We start from the raw sequence: 12550 nt of genomic DNA, 5'->3' as shown, positions 1-12550 counted from the left end.
TCGTAATAACAGAAGATAAATTGACGTAATTTAAACTCGATTTAAGAAGATAGCACAGCTGAGATTGCACAGCTGAGATATCCCTCCCACGGAGGCAGCGAGCAGCGACTCTGGAAGGCGTGTTCTGACCACTCGATTGGAGACATTCCAGGCGTAACCATAAAACGGATGTAGCCAGTTGTAGTCGACGTACCGTCAAGTGGGAATGAACCACGAGGGAACGATTGAATAACTAAATTACGGCTGCAATTTTAAAAAGGACACAACTGAAATACACAACGGAGTGTGTGCGTGTGCGTATATCTAGGATATCTATTGAAAAATAGAACACCAAAATAAATTAATGAATAGGTTTAACGAGCAGGGCAGGTCGGGAGTGCTTTTGGAAAATTGTACTGCAAAATGAAAACGCAACAATACGGCTGGAGTTTGCAGTGCACGCTATTGTAATACCCGTCATGACATGTTGTTTGGAAATAAAACACGCGAACACCGACAAAAAAATGGAACAAAAGGCGTTGCATGATAGGTGCACGTTGGGATTTATACCGAGGAGACAGAAGAGAGGGAACACGTTGGGGGAGGGGGGGGGGGTCACAGGGCCAACGCGAATCAGAGGCGGCGGGCGGAACGTGCCGGGAAGCGAGAGAGCGCTGATCGGGAGGGGGTGGCGGCCGCTGAATGAGACTGGTGACGAAACCGCAGCACGTTCCTTCCCCCCCGCACCTCCGATTAAGCACGGTTAGCGACGAACGGTGTGAAAGAAGTTCCACGTACGTGCATTCAGTCAGAGTGATGTCACATTTTTTTGTCGGATCAATACAAAAATGTTTTTCCCCGGATAAGGAATTTCGCATCGAGGCCGCATCTGCGGGAATTTCAGATTAATCCAAACATTGGGAAAGTATCCCACTCCCCCTCCCGTTCTGAGATGTCTACAAATTGCAGGGTGGTGTCCCATTCACCGCTCAATCTCAGAAAACGCAAGCGGCTCCGCGCCTATTTTATTTAGAGGAGGCGTAGCAGATGCCATTGTTTTTACATAGACATTGTTACTCACCGCAGAGAACCGGAGCGATAATTGGCCCCAATCTGTGCCACACGCCCTCCTGCATGGACTTGTGGGAGAGCCTTGGTACTGACAAAGGGTTAAATGGGCAACTGCATGGGAACGCCAGGTGCTGTAGCCGTAGGGGGGAGGGGGGGTTATTTTGGAGACAGGTAAACCCCATTGGGATATTAATTCTCGTGTTCGCAGGGGACCTGCGGTGACACCACGGACACCTGGTGACTGCCAGCTTTGTCCTGCGTTGCTTCCCCCTCCTCGCCCACGTGGGGTTTCTTCTTCTCCATCGGAGACCTCCGGCTTCTTACCACGTGGGGCGAATTTGGCGAAAACGCGCACCAAGTGCACGACCCTCGTGACAAAAAGGAATCTTGAGGACTCGTTGCGGCTGTCCTGGGTAAATAAACGGGTGGGAGTATTATCGCGGGTAGCATTCGTTTACAATCGTTGTTGCAATGTCGACCGTAGAACTGTAACCACAAAAGTCTGATCAAGTCTATTAGATGTATTAACTGCGAGACGGATTCAAATAAAAAACACATTATCATTTGTTCGTTGTCAAATAGGAATTTATTTCTTTATAGAGTAACGCACAGAAGGAGGACAAGCGAGTGATAATGCGTTTGTGTAATGTACGCATTGTTCTGCGACTGCACACCTCTAACACCACAGAGACGAGAACCCATGAACAAAAAAGACACAAAACGTACAGGAAACGGCGCGCACACAAACGCACATACGCCTGCCAAGACGGGTTTCAAGTCAGCAGGAGCCGTTGTGACCCCGCGTGCGTTTGGACGGAAAGTCGAAGCACGATTGTCACGTGCCGCTCTTTTCCACCGGCACATCCGAACCGAACCAGCGCCAGGTTGCCGTCACGGTTGCGGGTCGTCTTTTTTCCTCCCACTGCCTCTTTTCCGTCTCCCCGGGCCGGAACTAAACCGTGCTAATATCATTTGCCGTCGCAAGAAAGGCATCCGAATTCTGCTTCGTGGCCCAGGTTAGTTCGGGACCCCCGGGGGGAGGGGTGGCGGAATGAAGACTCGATCGTTACGTCCGACGTCGTTCGGTCGACGCACCCAGGGGGGCACGGCATTACCGCGTCGCCCGAGCGCGCGTCTCGAGTTGCAGGACGGACGGGCGACCCATTCACCGCCGAATCTCGGAACGCGTAATCGGTTTTGCGTTCATTTTATTAAGAGAGGCGTGCCGAAGAAGTTTTTAAAATGACATCGCGCTCACCGCAGAGACTGTGGCGACACGACCACACTGTACGATAACCGGCGCCAAAAACTGTGCCACACGCCCTCCCGCATTACCTTGTGGGAGCCTCGGTACCGATAAAGTTACTTTCAATTTTGGTTTTTCTTCCTGAAAAACGGATGACGTACATCATTGGAATGGCAAAGGGTTAAAACGATTGTCACTTCTCCCGTGTGCGATTAAAAGTGATTAAATCTAGAGCACACAGGGCATGTACAAAGTATAGCCTCTCTCTACGAGCGAGTCAACAAAATGCGCTTCCATCAAACTTTCAGTTCTTTTTTGTTGCTTCAATACTTCATATATATTAAAAAAAACTATTAAAAGTGTTTACAAATCTCCCAAATCACCCGGTTTTCAAATCTTCCAAAAAGATAATTTAAGAAAAAAGTTAACAGTGACCAAGCACTTAAGCACGTTTACCCTCTCTTGAGATCTTCAATTTTGTTAACGATGTTCTCCAGTTCCAACTCCATCGCTGCGATTTCTGAGAGTTCTTTGTCCTGCAAAAGAACAGCGCCAGACACAATTTGCTTCACACTGTGCACAGCGACACAAAGCTACCTTTTCAACTTTCATATCGTCAGCCGTGGTCAATCCAATGCTGGATGAAGTCGGCCCCTCCGCCCCCCAAGTCATCGCCATATCTCCTGGTCCCGCAACGTAATGATCCAAACCCCTGGAACGTTTCATTGCTCCATCTCCCCTGTGGACGTAAAACCCAGACGCGTTCCATTCCTTGGCTGCCACTCCCATCATTATTCTTGACCATCTGCCATCGCTTCCCGCACCTCCTCCTAATGGTGGCCAGACGCTTTTGTGCAAGAGGTGAGAGTACCTACACTTTACCCCTCCGATTAGCACAGTTGGCCAAGTACGGTGCGATAGAAGTTCAACATACATACATCGTCTCTCCAAGCGATGTTTCCTCTCTCCGAAGCCCACTCACCGTTCTTAAATTTGAATTATGTCATCAACCTGTGCCCTTTATCCACGTGTTCCTCTTTTGCCCTTTGAATTTTATTCCACGTATGAAGGTTTCCTTTATTTGTTTCACACTTCTTTTTTTTACGATATTGTCACGGAAGATCATTCGCACCGATTGAAAACCAATTAAAATCAAGTCTCACGTGGATTCATGTGTTGTCGTCTCTTATTAATGCTTTCCCGTTCCAATGACGTGCGTGCACGTCACCAGTTTTTCTTCCGATTCCATTCCGATGACGTACGTGGACATCATCTTAACGAAACCGGAAGAAAAACTAAAAGAAAATCACTTTATCGGGACCGAGGCTCCCACAAGGCCATGCAGGAGGGCGTGCGGCACAGCTTGGCGCCAGCTGTCGTGCAGTGCGGTCGTGTCGCTACGGTTCTTGGCGGTGAGTGCAAACGTCCTAAAGAACAACGGCGCTACGCCTCTGCAAATAAAATTAACACCGAGCCGCTTGCGCGTTGCAAGATTCAGCAGTGAGCGGGACACCACCCACCCTGCAACTTGTAGACGTCTCGGAACGGGAAAGGGTTAAGTTGAGTATAATTCACTTTCTCTGGTCATCTGCACTGCCGAGACATTTCCCACGATCGATTCTCGGCCCCAGACATTCCTCTTCTCTTCTGCCTCGCTGCTTCCATGTTACACTTCAACAACAATATCATCTCAATCCCACCTCCGGCCCTCTAGGAGTTTAAAAACAATCGTTCCCCGCTCCTTACAAAAAAAAATCCCTTTCGGCACGCGAGCCTACTTTGGAAGAGGTCGCATGTAGACACGGTACGCATCTGAATTGTATTTTTTATAAGTTACCACGCATTTTGTCTTTGACCTGGAATGCACCCAATCACTTATGATCTCAGAAGCTAAGCAAAATTGAGCCTGGATAATTTATAGGATGGGCAGACACCGTGCACCAACCGGCTGTCACAGGCCTCTGGAACGACTTGGGGGACGGCAGCGCAGACAAATCCATAGTTGTCCTCCACTTCTATGCTCCCACGTCTATGGCCCCCCTGCCTTCACCACCCCGTACTGGCCTGCGTCGTGCCATGCACTAAAATAACCCCCACGACCGCCATTGTAGGGGGAGGCCCTCATCCAGCAGCAAATTGGCAAAGAGGGCTGTCTAGACACACCTGCACAATGGACACCGTGCAATTGCAAAAAAAAAAGGGGACGTTACCTCTTCGCTGCTGCTCCAGGCCGCCGCACGACTGCCACGATCCGCGGCACCGTGAGGATTTCCCACCAGTCCCTCCGAGCTGATCTCCCTTCCCGCCTGGCGCGTGGCGGCGGCACCACCACCAGCAGCAGCAGCACCAGCAGCAGCAGCAGATTCTCGCTTTGCAACCGCGGCGTCGCCAAGCGCCAGCGTGACGCCGGGCGCGTCGTCGCTCCGTTCCCTCTCCGCAGGAAGCAACGCGGCGGTGGCGGCGCCAACGGCGGCATCGTCTGCGGCATCTCGACTGAGACCCCCCCCCGTGGAGCCCGGATGGCGCGCGGGTTTCTCCCCTATGCTCACCTTCCCACCAACGCTCTGCAGCGTCATCCGTATGAGCTCCTCCTCCACCTTCTCGCCCTCCGACTCGCCCTCTCGTCCACGGCGCTCACGCAAGCCGGCTCGCAGATCCGTTGCCCTCGAGCTTCTCCCTTCCTCCGCCTCTCCATGGCCTCCACCGGCATTCTGGTGGCGGTCGTCGTCGTCGTCGTCGCCTTCGCGGTGGTTAGGAGCCGCGCTCCGTTCTTGTTCAGAAAGCGTCAGCGGCGCGGGTTGTTCACTTTCGCGTTCGTCGCTGGGCTGCTGAGAAAATCTCGCCCCGTCGTGATGCCCCCCCCCGGTTTGATCATCTCGGCCGTCTTCGCCGTCTTCTCTTTCAATCGACCGCGTCGCCCCGTCCCCACGGGCACGTTCGCGGGTGTCGTCGTCGTTATCGCCGACGCCGTCGCCCGTCGTGACGACGCCACGAGGCTCAGCGGCGTTGTGCTCAAGGCCATCTCCACGCAGCTCGTATCCCGTCTCAACGTTCCTCTCCTCGATTCCAAGACCTTCACTTCCGCGTCGGCTCCCACCGCGGTTCCTGTAATTTACGTCTTTTTTATCGACGGCTGCCGATGTATCATCATCATCATCATGTGTAGCCTTATCGCCTGGTCTCCCCTGCTTGACGAGATGCGCGCGTTCTCCCGTGGTCGCTCTCCCCGTTCCTGCCGCCCCTTCACGCGCCCCCTCCCCGCCGTGCTGGGCCCACTCTCCCGCGCCTCCCAGCCGATCCTCTCCCCCTTTGTCACTTTCAACCGGGCGATTGGCTCCGACGTCCGGCACCACCGTTCTCTGGGCCTCTTGTTGGCGCCGATCTTCGATTAGTTCAGCTGCGGAGAGGGGCAATCACCGTCAACTCGTGCCGCAACTACTCTCAATTAAACTCCAACAAACACACGTGCACAAAACGTCTATTTTCTTTTAAAATTCTCCTCACCGTGCCTGGAGAGTTGCTGCAGCACTTGTATTAAATCTTTACGATGAAGAAAGCCATTAATTCTTTCATCTGAAAAGACAACAATAAAATTACACGTTTTCAGAACGCGATTTCCCGCGCTGTATTTTACTGTCCATGCGCTCAATACGCAGCGTCGAGAGCCGGCGCACGGGGAAAGGAAGCGATGTCGAGGCGGTGGCATCAATGGTCTCTTGATCCAGCCTCCCAGCCAGAGATGAAATCTCCTTTGGCAGTGATGGGCGACCCAGACGAGTTGGCGTGCCACACGAGCGACCCTCCTCCACCCTCGTCCAGGGCTCGGCAACCCGCGGCTCCGGAGCCGCATGCGTCTCTGCGAGGACCGCTGCTTCGTGATGTTATTCACCCTGCATTGCGCCTCTTCACCGAATTCGAAAAAAATTGCTTGTTATTTTGGTTGTCGACCGCTGCCCTAAATACACTGAAACCAGGCCCACCACGAGGTGGGGGAAAGGCCGCAGGGTGCCCACCAATCTCCTACGGTTCTCACGCGGCCAGAATTCCAAAAGGCATTTAATGAACACTACGTGCACTGCAGGCATCGCGCACTGTGGGGGTCAGGGTTGGTGGAACTCACCAATTCGTGGACCAATTCCCACCTGTATGGGAAGTGAGTGTTACCCCGCCCCCTCCCTCGCACGTGTGGGTTGTCTCCGGGTGCTTTGGCTCCCCCACCTCTCACCCCACCCCACCCCCACCCCTCACCCCACCTTCACCCCTCACCCCACCCCTCACCCCACCCCACCCCCCACCCCTCACCCCACCCCTCACCCCACCCCACCCCTCACCCCACCCCACCCCTCACCCCACCCCACCCCCACCCCCACCCCACCCCCACCCCTCACCCCACCCCTCACCCCACCCCACCCCTCACCCCACCCACACCCCCACCCACACCCCCACGTATAAACGCTCATCGATGGAGTTGGCCAAACATTTTAATATAGGGCCACAAAGCTCAGGCTCCGAATCATCCCCCCTCGCTTTCTCTTTGAAGAGGAGTGAGAGAAAAAGTGTGCGAGCTACACATTCTCGGTTGTTATTATTACCATCATGCAACGGCTATCGACCCATCTATCCATCCCCTTGTCCCCATGCCGTCGGAAGCCTTTTTGCTTCCGGTGTCCATTTTACCTTCTCGCAACACGCGGAGGCAGTTTTCCGTGGCGGGCGCAGGGCTGGCTTCCGAGATGGCGCGAGCGACCACCTCACCGACACACCTCGCCACCTGCCGAGCAGAGGAATTACTCCCGAGGTGGATGGCGGTGGCGGGCAGGTGGCGGGCAGATGGTGGCGGCGGTGGCGGCGGCGGGGGCAGCGGGGTTGGCGGATGATTGGGGTCAAGGTCACAGAGAGGTCACCCAGCAGCTGGCCGCGAAACTCGGGAGCCCGTTTTTAACGATCGAGCCGCGGGGAGGCAGGCGTCGCACGGAGGTGGTGGTAAATGTACAGGCCAAGAAGCTGTGTGTGTGTGTGTGTGCGCGCACAGGCGCCCGTATGTACGTATGACTTCTTTCGCACCGTACGTAGCCGACCGTGCTAAAAATCAGAGTCCAGGAATAGGTCCCAAATTATTATTCACCGGCTTCGCGTCAAAATTGTTGTGACATTGATGCTGCAGGTTTATTTATTTATTAAAGGGCCACACTTGCACAACTGTAGCGAACGTACGAACGTGACAAAACGCACCAAAAAATGGTCGCGGCAAAATGCTAGCTGCCCGACCCCACACCTCGATGCAAGCGCACAGCCCCATGCGACGTTCACGTTACGGTTTCATTCGCAGCATGGCGGTCGATGCGATGCAAAAGATTCGAGAGAAATGAGGCCAATTGAGGAGGGGATTGAAACACCGCTCGGCTCGCTGCTCTGCAACGTCTACTTCCTCGCCGTCGAGCTGCCTCTCCCCACCTCCATGAGCAGCAGCTGACATGTTCACCGACGCCGTCGTGACAGATGCAGTGCAGCGAGAGAGGCAAAATTGTCGTGAAGCACGGTCATTCAATTACACGAGTGCTCGCGTGCGCGAGATGCACCCTACACCCCCCTCCCCCCGCCGCCCCCCTTCCCCCGCCGCCCCCCCACTTCCCCCGCCGCCCCCCCCCCCCCCTCCAGGCAGTGCAGTTTTTGTGCGGAGAATTTCGCACGACGATTTGTTTTTTCATATATATAGTTTTTTTTTTACTTACGCCATCATCTGTTGTCAGCAAAGTCGCCGGCACGGGAAGGGACGACACTGAAGAAGAGACACAAACAAAACAAGAAACTATTCCTACATCACACGCATGGACGTAAGGAAGCGGTTCGTTACAGTACCTCATGTCAATGCATTTTGTCCTTCCCCCGGCAACTCAGATTTGCACGGTCGGCTATGTACGGCGCGAACAAAGTTCAACGTACGTGCATTTGCTTCGCACCTTCTTAAAAAGAAAGGTTAGCAGTTTTTTTTTCTCGAGCATCGTGTGCGACTGGAGCAAGGCAGAGTGTGAGTATGTGTGTACTTGTGGGGATGAATCTATAGGGAAGGCAACGTGTAAAAAATGTAATTCAAAATCAGGCTCCCATCACCAACATCGACAGCACAATTCCTTAAGAGCCATGTGGTTCCCAAATAGTCTCACGCACTGCAAACAGATACCGTGAACACCCCGGGAAATGTTAGTGCTTAAAAAACACGCGCACATTGAAAAACAGTTAATTTGTTATCACCTTTCATTGCAAGTTAGTCATCGATAATAAAAAAAAATATATTCTTCTTCTTTCAAACGGCCAAATAAAAAGCAGCCTTTTCGAGATTCAGCCGCAGGGCGAATTCGCCTTTCAATTGCTTTGTCTGAGAGTTTGTGATTAGCTGATAATCCGCTTTCAAGTCCATTTTTATAATTTATATTTAAAATCGCACACACCATATAGGATTTGTATTGACAATCAAATGTACTCGGTGCATATCTTAAACTCTATATGTGCTGTGTCCTTTCTCAGACGTTTCTGAGATCATGATATTCCATACAATGCGCACTGCTCATGATATTAAACTCAAGAACTTAGCATTCGACACTCCCAGTTGCATCCAAGTTTGCCCTACATTCTCTAACACATTCCTGCTGAGGGAGCTGGTAGGAACGTTGGGTTGCTCGGTCAATGGCCAGGGTCAACGGCGGCGTGGTGTATTCCGCAAATATGGCCGACTGTGAGGGCGGGCACAAGCCGGCGTGAGTAGGTTAAACGTTGAGTTTTATAAGGGCACCACAGGGTGACCCAGCCCCTCCCCACCCAGCCCCACCTCTCCCACCCCCCACCCAGCCCCCCCCCACCTAGCTCCTCCCCACCCCACCCTCCCCTCCCCACCCAGCCCCTCCCCACCCTCCCCACCCAGCCCCTCCCAACCCTCCCCGCTCCACCCAGCCCCACCCCTCCCATTTTTGGATGCACGACGGACGGACGGACACAGTAATCCCTTGTGGGCTGGTGTAACCAGGGAGGTTCCTACCAGTATAAATAATGAATGAACGCTTCCGCAAGCTAACTCAAGAACCACAGGAAGAATCGCCACGACGAATACGCATTCCTTGCAGATGTTTGCTGCTAAAGTCGTGAGCCAATAAATCACGTTCGTCAATCGTCACGTTGCTGTCCGTGATCATCACGTTTGGCGGGTGAAGTGGGTCAGCGGTGGCGCGTTCGACACTCGTTGCAGAGGCTCACGGTTCGAATACAGCGGCCGACCTAGTTAATACTGCTCGTGCAAGAACCGTAAATGATGGGTGGTGATACTGGTAAGCGTCTGCTTCGTCGTGAGATGTTAAAGATCCCGTGATGCCACTTGTAAAGGAAGGCCACTGTGTGCCGGCGTCATGGTTCAAAATTGCCAAATGTGAAAATGTACCCGCACATTTACTCGGTTGTAAATCTACTGCCAAACCCTTGGCAGGACCCTCCTGAACCAAAAAACGAGTTACGAGCGGAATAGAAACGATGTTCTCATTCACTCACTGCCCATTACACAGCCACTCTCCGGCACCACTCTCCAAGCAGCAATCCGCCGCGTGCGCTGTCCGTGGTGCTGAAGAAGCTAATGCACGCTCCAGCGTGTTATTTGTTACGCTCGGTTTTTTTACCCAGCAGGAAAGCATCGCCCGAGTCTCACGACTCCTTTCTCGGAGAGTCCTGCCAAATGTTTCGCAGCAGGGGGCGATGATCGATTGCTATTCAGATTCCAATTGAGTAAAAAATAAAAACCAGTGCAATCGTTCCAATTAGGAACATCTGGGACCATGTGTGCGTGATATTTGCGTCGAGGGTTAGCGACGTGGGTAACAAGGACAAGAGCTACCACGCGATACCACCACAAGACCACAGCGACTGGCGCAGGCATAGACGCTACGTGTCGCCATGTGCCAGGTCTGTTTCATGGCACATTGTATGCAACATTTAAACGGATTATTTGGCGATGCTGCTGCGTTTGGCAGTGGTGCACGAACAACAAACGCGACACGTTCGTCAATCACACTGCCTCAAAAACAGAAATTATACAATAGGCGACGTTTCAGGCAATGACCCTTCTCCATAGCTATTTGCAGGACATGCAGAAGTGCCATTGCCTGAAAACGTCATCTGTTAACGCCTTTCTATTTTAATTTTAAGGCCGCCGTGTGTCCAGCTTTTGTCACATTTTGAGCGTGCACCCCTCCCCCCTTCACCGTTCCCTCTTTTTAGCATCCGGCAAAGATTGAATAACCAAGAAGAAGAAGCATCATGAGGGTTGTGGATGTGTGCGCCACTCACCGGCAACCAGGCAGGCGCAGAGGCTCGCAAGCAGCAGGCGGTTCATCTCGGAGAGCTCGGAGGGCTTTCTGGGCCAGGAGACGGATGCAATAGGCGTATGTCTGGGTCGCCTAAACCGCACAACACGGCCACACAACCCTCTATAGGGGGAGCAAAACTTGAGATCCCTTTTGGTGCACGCGCGGTGCTGCGGGCAGGGATCGCGAGTGGGTGGGAGTGGGTGTAGAGCTTGTATAGAACGCGTATTAGATATAGGAGCGCTTTGCTAAAATAGATATACAATACACCGTGTGGTTATTGTTTGAGCAAGTATGCAAGACGAGTGGCGAGATGAAGTCGCGAACACACTGATGCGCACGTGCTCACAGCAGCAAAGCGGCGCTGTGGAGACTGCTGCTGGGAGCGGCTGCTTTTAAAGCCACGTCGGGAGGGGGGTAATGGAGAGGTGGGGGGAGGGGAGGGAAGGGGTGGTGGGATGGCGGTTGGAAGGAAGGGGGGGGGGCGACTCATTGCGTGGCCAGAATTCTAAAACGGAGGCAGTGCTATTCTGTCGGTAGGATGAAAGACAAAAAACAAAAATCGGGGCACGCTGCAAACAATAAAAAAAATAACAAGCAAAGCTGAATGGTGCGAGTTGATCTCGAGTCACAGGATTCTCACTTGTGGACGCATTCGCGACGTAAATTAAAATGTTCCTTTAAAATAGGTCAAGCGTTACAACAACAAAAAAACGAGAGTAGGGGGGAAAAGTTGATTTGCTCCAGACACAAACACGCAGCCGCCCGAGGGTGCCGATCGATCGCGCGTGCGCGATGCCGTCTCCAGCATTACGGGTTGCGCTGAAAAGATCACGCGTCGTGCAGGCAGGCGATACCACTTCGGGCAAAATAAGCGTGCCGTTGGGCAAATAAAAAAAAAATCCACATTCGCATCCCTGTCAAAAACAAACGTTAAAGACACGTCCTGCTCAAATTGGTTGGCACCTCCGATTCGCACGGTTGGCTACGCACGGTCGTAAAGAGGTTCATAATACATCTCTTACAGACAAATGAGCACAAAGGAGGTATTATTTGGTGCTCATGTGCACAGCCCTGCAGATTCCGTGGTGACAAATTCCACGTTTGCATGGGGTGGGGGGAGTGAATCTATCCACAAGAACCCTCAAAGTGCAACTAATTTTATCGACCCCGGAGGCGGATGGTGGGGACAAGTCAATCCTCCCCCCCCCCCCGCCCACCCCTCAACCAGGTATTACACTCGGATCCTTCTGCTTGTGAGCCGATCGCTCTGCCGCTTGAGCGACATCTTCTTGCTTGCGAGTCAACGTTCATATGATTTTGGTCCTGTGCTCTCCCAGGAACGAGGGGGCTACGCGGCGACTCCTCTCACGGCCAAGGGGCTGCTGCTGCTACTGCCCCCCCCTCTCTCTCTCTCTCAACGCATTGATAATGAACGGCAGCATCGCCACCGCAGAAACGAGTAGACGACAGAAATCGTGTTCCCGACGTTCGCGAGCTTCCGCCGCCGCCGCCGCTGGACAAAATAAACGCGGGGTCAAAATCGTCGCCGCGCAACAAACACCACCCCGGTTCACTCCGTAATGACGCGACGCAGGGACAGACAAGCGGGTGACGAAACGAGCGCATTTCAATCTCGCCGATGGGGTGAAACATCTATCCTATCCATCCTATACATCCCCTCCCCCCCCGCCACCTCGCTGCAAACACTCAACAGCCATGCACTATGTATGCACTCACATCCATCGATAGCGCCTACTGCGGAATAATGAATTGGAGCTTCCCATTAAATCCTGTAATTCAGGATAATTTAATTATTTGGCGATACTTTTATCGTAATTACTTTCACCGTGGCGCTCGTGCGCTTCATTAGGGTTAAGAGCCCGCAGGAATCGATTGATCTTATTAA

General features: G+C 52.9%; 1 protein-coding gene across 1 annotated transcript; it reads right to left on the bottom strand.

Moving 5' to 3' along the window:
* Positions 1-1613: 1613 nt before the first annotated feature.
* LOC144937137 (uncharacterized) lies at positions 1614-11004 on the bottom strand. Its single transcript, XM_078864432.1, has 6 exons — positions 10625-11004; positions 8029-8075; positions 6974-7067; positions 5801-5869; positions 4507-5693; positions 1614-2832 (listed from the first exon to the last, which is right to left on the bottom strand). Exons 1-6 carry the CDS (start codon positions 10668-10670, stop codon positions 2749-2751), a joined length of 1527 nt encoding a protein of 508 aa, XP_078720558.1. The 5' UTR covers positions 10671-11004; the 3' UTR covers positions 1614-2748.
* Between the last annotated feature and the right edge of the window lie 1546 nt (positions 11005-12550).

Source organism: Lampetra fluviatilis, chromosome 18 (genome assembly GCF_964198595.1).
Source record: "Lampetra fluviatilis chromosome 18, kcLamFluv1.1, whole genome shotgun sequence".
Classification (NCBI taxonomy): Eukaryota; Metazoa; Chordata; class Hyperoartia; order Petromyzontiformes; family Petromyzontidae; genus Lampetra; species Lampetra fluviatilis.
Note: the sequence above shows the minus strand (reverse complement) of the source record. Positions and strands in the feature narration are given on the sequence as shown.